This window comes from Drosophila rhopaloa, unplaced genomic scaffold (genome assembly GCF_018152115.1).
Source record: "Drosophila rhopaloa isolate 14029-0021.01 unplaced genomic scaffold, ASM1815211v1 contig_167, whole genome shotgun sequence".
Taxonomy (NCBI): domain Eukaryota; kingdom Metazoa; phylum Arthropoda; class Insecta; order Diptera; family Drosophilidae; genus Drosophila; species Drosophila rhopaloa.
This window is the reverse complement of record NW_025335047.1, coordinates 9,995,058-10,000,240: the sequence shown is the minus strand read 5'-3', so window position 1 is coordinate 10,000,240 and position 5,183 is coordinate 9,995,058. Positions and strand designations below refer to the sequence as shown.

General features: G+C 41.2%; 1 protein-coding gene across 1 annotated transcript; it reads right to left on the bottom strand.

Moving 5' to 3' along the window:
* Nucleotides 1-985: 985 nt before the first annotated feature.
* Nucleotides 986-4,967, bottom strand: LOC108039735 (sodium-independent sulfate anion transporter). The gene is given in 6 exon segments (XM_017116822.2): nt 986-2,304; nt 2,683-2,844; nt 2,902-3,091; nt 3,093-3,224; nt 3,279-3,499; nt 4,455-4,967. Coding segments are annotated over 6 exon segments (1,884 nt in total). The 5' UTR covers nt 4,930-4,967; the 3' UTR covers nt 986-1,600.
* Nucleotides 4,968-5,183: the final 216 nt, after the last annotated feature.

The window sequence follows — 5,183 nt, the reverse complement described above, 5'->3', positions numbered from 1 at the left end:
GTTTTTGTGGCATGTCGACATGGATATTGCCAGGATATTGACTCTGTTATGGTCATTGGTTTTGGCCATTAAGTGATTTCTCCATGAATTGGCTTATTAGCATATTAATTATAATTCTTCCTAATTTCTTACGCTCTACTTGCAATGCCGAAAGCTAATATCCTTATTAGCCTAACAATGCAGAAAATCGCCAGCCAAGTTGAAAAGCTTGGCAAATAGAGTCCATTGAAATAATTAAATGTCCGAACGGTTTGGCTGGAAACTTGCATTGGCCTGGATTTAAGCCCCTGCAAATCTGCATTCGGCCAACCGCACAATCCCACTTCGCTTTTCCTTTGGACAAGTTCCGGACAGCGTTTTAAATTTCATTAAATCTGCTCACTTCGTTTGCCAATGCAATCAACAACAGCTAAAATGGAAGGTCCGGTGCAAGGGAAGCACCGCATTTCATTTACACCGCCTCAAGTGCTTGAATTCTACTTAGAACACCGACTTGGTCTTACTAGCCTGCTCTCTCTTTCTAGTACCCAGAGCCCATCCCTTTCTCGCTTTCTTAGCCTTACGTAATTAACTCGCCTCGCTCTGTGTTTCATGGCTTTCTTTTTAATGCTCTATAACTTTTAGTAAAACAACTGACATTAGAATTATAGCTTACTATAATAAATTAATTTAGAAATGAATTTTAGTTTCATTTACCATTTTAAGCTTACCTTTTTATTGTCATTACAATTAGGTCTTGTTTTTATTAAATTTCGGAGCGTTTGCTAATTTTAGTCGGCGACTAAAAACCTTATTCGATTTATTTTTGTAACACTATCTTACATTTTCAAGATTTTACCTTTATTTCTGTAACAATTGCTTTAACATTTTACTTAAGGTATATAAATATAATAGATTTGTTCTTTAATAGGAACGTTTCGAAATGCGTCATAGCTTTAGATATTATTTTAATTAACATTCCACTTTTTTTCTTAAGGCGCTCATATCTAATTTATTTTATCATTTTTACTTAGTCCACTTTTAATTGTATTATACAAACGAAAGAGTAGTCCGATTTCGCTGTTGACTAACTTAATTTATGCCATGGCTTGTTTTTACTGCGTTTGATCCACTTTACGCCAGGATTTTAGTTTAATTTCTTGCAGTTTCTTTTCAGCTGTTTTTCGTCCTTTTTTCCAGCGCACCTTGTTTTCTTTTTTTTTTTTTTTGGTTAGAGAAGTTAGCTGTGCGCTTTCGCTTTTCTCTAATTTCTTTTGCGCTATTTTTCAAGTCCTTGTTTTTTTCCTTATGCTTATGCTTCAGCTGCTGCTGTTTCTGCTCCTTTGCCTCCTTGGCGCCCGCTCTAAGTGAAAAAGTAAACAGAAATCCATTAGCTTGGCAATCATTGACGGCGTCGCCAGCGGCACCGCATCTATTCTGCCCGTCCCGTCTCCTCCAGAGGTCAGTTGGTCGGGCTTGGGGGGATTTTATAAATTGCTGCCATCAAGGCATTTGTTCCACTTTTCCTTCACTTTTATTTCCATTTGCAGCCAGCGACGACAATTTCTCCAAACTAAACTTAAATAAATAACACAAACAGCTAACTAGGGGGCGAGTGCTCCTAATCGATGTCGATTTTATAGCCCAAATCGATGGAGGCCCTTATGTGCTCCTTCAGGTTGATATAGCCATTGCGCAGGGATTCCTGTGTGAGGAACTCCTTCACTTTGTTCTCGCTCTCGCAGAACACCAAGTTATCCGTGTGATCGATGAGTCTTTGCAAGTGTTCCGGAAATCTGAATAGGATTAGCAATGTGGAACTGGAGGCATCCGCCTGCCGGCACAGATCACTGGATAGCTTCGATATACCCTGCGCGGCAGTGTAGTCCATGCCACTGATGCGCTGCCCATCGATCACAACGGTAATCTTAAAGTCGGCTTGTGTACACGCCTTGAGCACTCGTTCCCTTAAATAATTAATGGCCGGGAAATAGATGCCATTGCTCGGCGTCACCCGGATGTACTGCATCTCCTCCAGCTGCTCAATCTTCACCCGAATCTCGGGACGTGCCCACAGGAAGAGCAGGTGCAGGGCGGTCACCACGATGCTGACAAACAGGCCCACCTCCACGCCAAACAACACGGACACGCAGAAGCACAGCAGCCATGTGGCAAAGTCGCGCTTCGAGTCGCGCCACAATCGCAGCGGCAGTTTGAAGTCGAGCAGCGTGAATATGGAGCATATCAGGATGGCCGCCAGCGTTGCTTCCGGGATGTAGTTGAAGTACGGACTCAGGTAGCTCAAGGCCAGCAGCACAATAATGCCTACAGAGGGAGAAAATACAATACACAAATTTAAAAGTGGGTTTGGTATTTAATATCGCTATTTAAACATGTGGCGCCATCTAGCGGTAAGATATGTTTAACTGACCATGTTTAACTTTATTTCTTAAAAGCTTCTAATTTGAAAAATGTTTAGTGTGTTGATTAAAATTGGCGTAAATATAAACCAACCAAAACTACAAATTATTTTACGAAAATTTTTATGATCGTTAATTGTTAATTATTTTGTATTAATTATTACTACAACTGTGAATATAGTTTCAAAGTAAATGGATTGGAGAAATCAATTTCGAACTCTTAGTGTAATACTATAATGAAATTGTGCTTTGGCTTCGCGCTTTTACATCCCGCTGGACTCACCCAAATACAGATTGGCCATGGGAGTCCTGAGGCCACAGGCTGTGCTAATGGCATAACGGGTAAATGCTCCTGACGAAGGCATCGCCTGCACACAGGATCCGAACATGTTGCACAGGCCGACAGTGAGAAGTTCCTGATTTGTGTCCACCAGACCCTTAGGAGCTGCATATTAAATAAATATCAAATATACTTATATTTATTTGACCTTTTCGTACTCACTTAATTTTCCAATGGAGATATTCGTTAGTATGCCAACGATTGGAATGACTATAATACCCATGTTCAGTTCCTTCAGCACTTCCCAGAAACTGTAGCTACGCTCTGGTGTAACAATTTCCAAGCTGGGCACTGTGAAATTGGGCAAAGTGGACAAGGCATTCTTGCTTAGAGCATAAGGCACTTGGCCGCTATTTTTGAATCCAAATATAGGAGACAATGGCAGCAATGAGCACAATCAAAGTATTTCTTGAGGTAGACAAATATCGACAGCAGATCCTCAGAATTTTATTGCGATTTTCATTATTAGCCACACGGTCCAATAACTACAGGAGAATGATAAATTATAGATATAATTAAATGGACCTACTGAAACTTACCTCCAACAAGAGCAGAAAAACAATGGCACAAACGCCAACGGTGAGATCAGCCATATTGGACTCATGAATGCGGGAACTCAGCAATCCAACTGAATTCAGAAGTCCCGCGACTAAATACTTAATTCCCAGCAAGACTTTGAGCTGAGATTCTATCACCAGGATGGCAGTGGCAGAGGAAAATGCTTTGATCACCGGCATGGAGATAAACTCGAATATAAAACCTGCGGAATATGAATGGTGTAATAGTAAAATTGAAGGTTAAATAAGAATTATATGATCAACATTAATTCTTGACTTTATTCGATTCCAAATAAAATAAAATAAATAGTACCGGCAATAAAATAAATGTAAACATAAACATTACTAACTAATAACAGCAGAAATTTCTTATTGACCCGAATTTCAAATAGAGCTTCAATGACACCTGCTTTTGTTTGCTTTATGAGACCACCCCCTCAATGTTTTTTCGGACCTATTCTAGTTCCGTATACAAATCTACACATCGAATCTCAACCGAAGAAGTGTTAATTGAGGCAAATAGTGCTAATCACGGTCAAACCGCATAACAGTTATCACGCAGCAAACTCAATTAGGTGCTTAAAGAGAGCTCTAAAGCGGATCTATTTCAATTCAATTGGCGCGGAAGTAACACATGCCGCACTTAAGTCAATTTAGCAGTTAGATCACACGGAACACAGCTGATACTTAGTCGGCGTACACTTGCCAAAATCTTATAAAAATTAATATGCTCTTTTGCAATAATATTGTTTATTTTTAATAGAAAGTAGTTAAGGGACGTTTTGAATACTGCCAGATTATCACTTGTCTTGCATAACATAAGAATATTTGTTTAAAAATTCATTTGATATTAAGATGTTTCAGAAACGAACATGATTTCTTAGAGCCGGTCAAATTCCTTACTTAGAAAATTGCTCTTAACAAAATTATTCCATTGTAACAATTGTGTAAAGTTGTTAACAGTCGAAAATCAAATTTAAAAATCCTTATCAAACCCTTTTATTGAGAGATTTTTTTATAAGTGGAGAAAATTAAGTTGGTCCTTTTGTGTGGTGTGGGCATTTGTAATCGTACCTACCTTTTCAACATTAGTATAACCTTTTTTTGTATTTAAAAATTTCTTTCCAATTTCTTTTTGTAAAGTGTGTCTTTACTCACCCATCCTTAGCGTGCCCATAATGATCTGCACAATTCCACTGAGGAAGGTGAGCAGAAAGGCGAATTCGATGGGTCGTCCCACGGTGAACTGGACACTGACCAGAGCCACCAGGCTGGTGGGTCCGATGATGACCTTGTCGATGGACCCAAATACCAGATAGATCAGCGGTCCGATGAAGGCCGAACATAGGCCATATCGAGCCGGCAGACCCGCCAGCAGAGCACAGGCCATGCTCTCGGGTATGATGGTGAGTCCCAGGGTGATGCCGGCTATAAAGTCGTCGATTCCCCACTCGGTGGTGTAAAGTGGCAGCCATTGGAAGACCGGGATATGGCGGTGCAGGCGACGTTTCCACCTGCTTGCCGTTGGAGCTTTTCCGGCTTCACTGGCGGGTTTACTTATAGCACCTGGTAAAAGAGCCCGCGCCGTAGCCTTTTCCAGGGCCTCGGCTTCCGTTTCCAGTTGCGGATACATCGCTAGTTATTTGGTTGGGACACCTGGCTTATCTCACGTCTGGCCGCCACAAATCGCAACTGTCGAATGATGGCACCGGGCGAGCTCATCCCACTGATAATGATCCGGAGATCGCATCGCGATTGTAGACTGCTCGCTCGGCTCTTGTTTGCCCTACACATCAGAGCCTCAATTGGCATTGTGACTTGGCGCTTGGGTTCTCGCGCCTCGCTCGACTTATTAATCGCACTCGCCGGACTCGCTGGGTGTGTTTT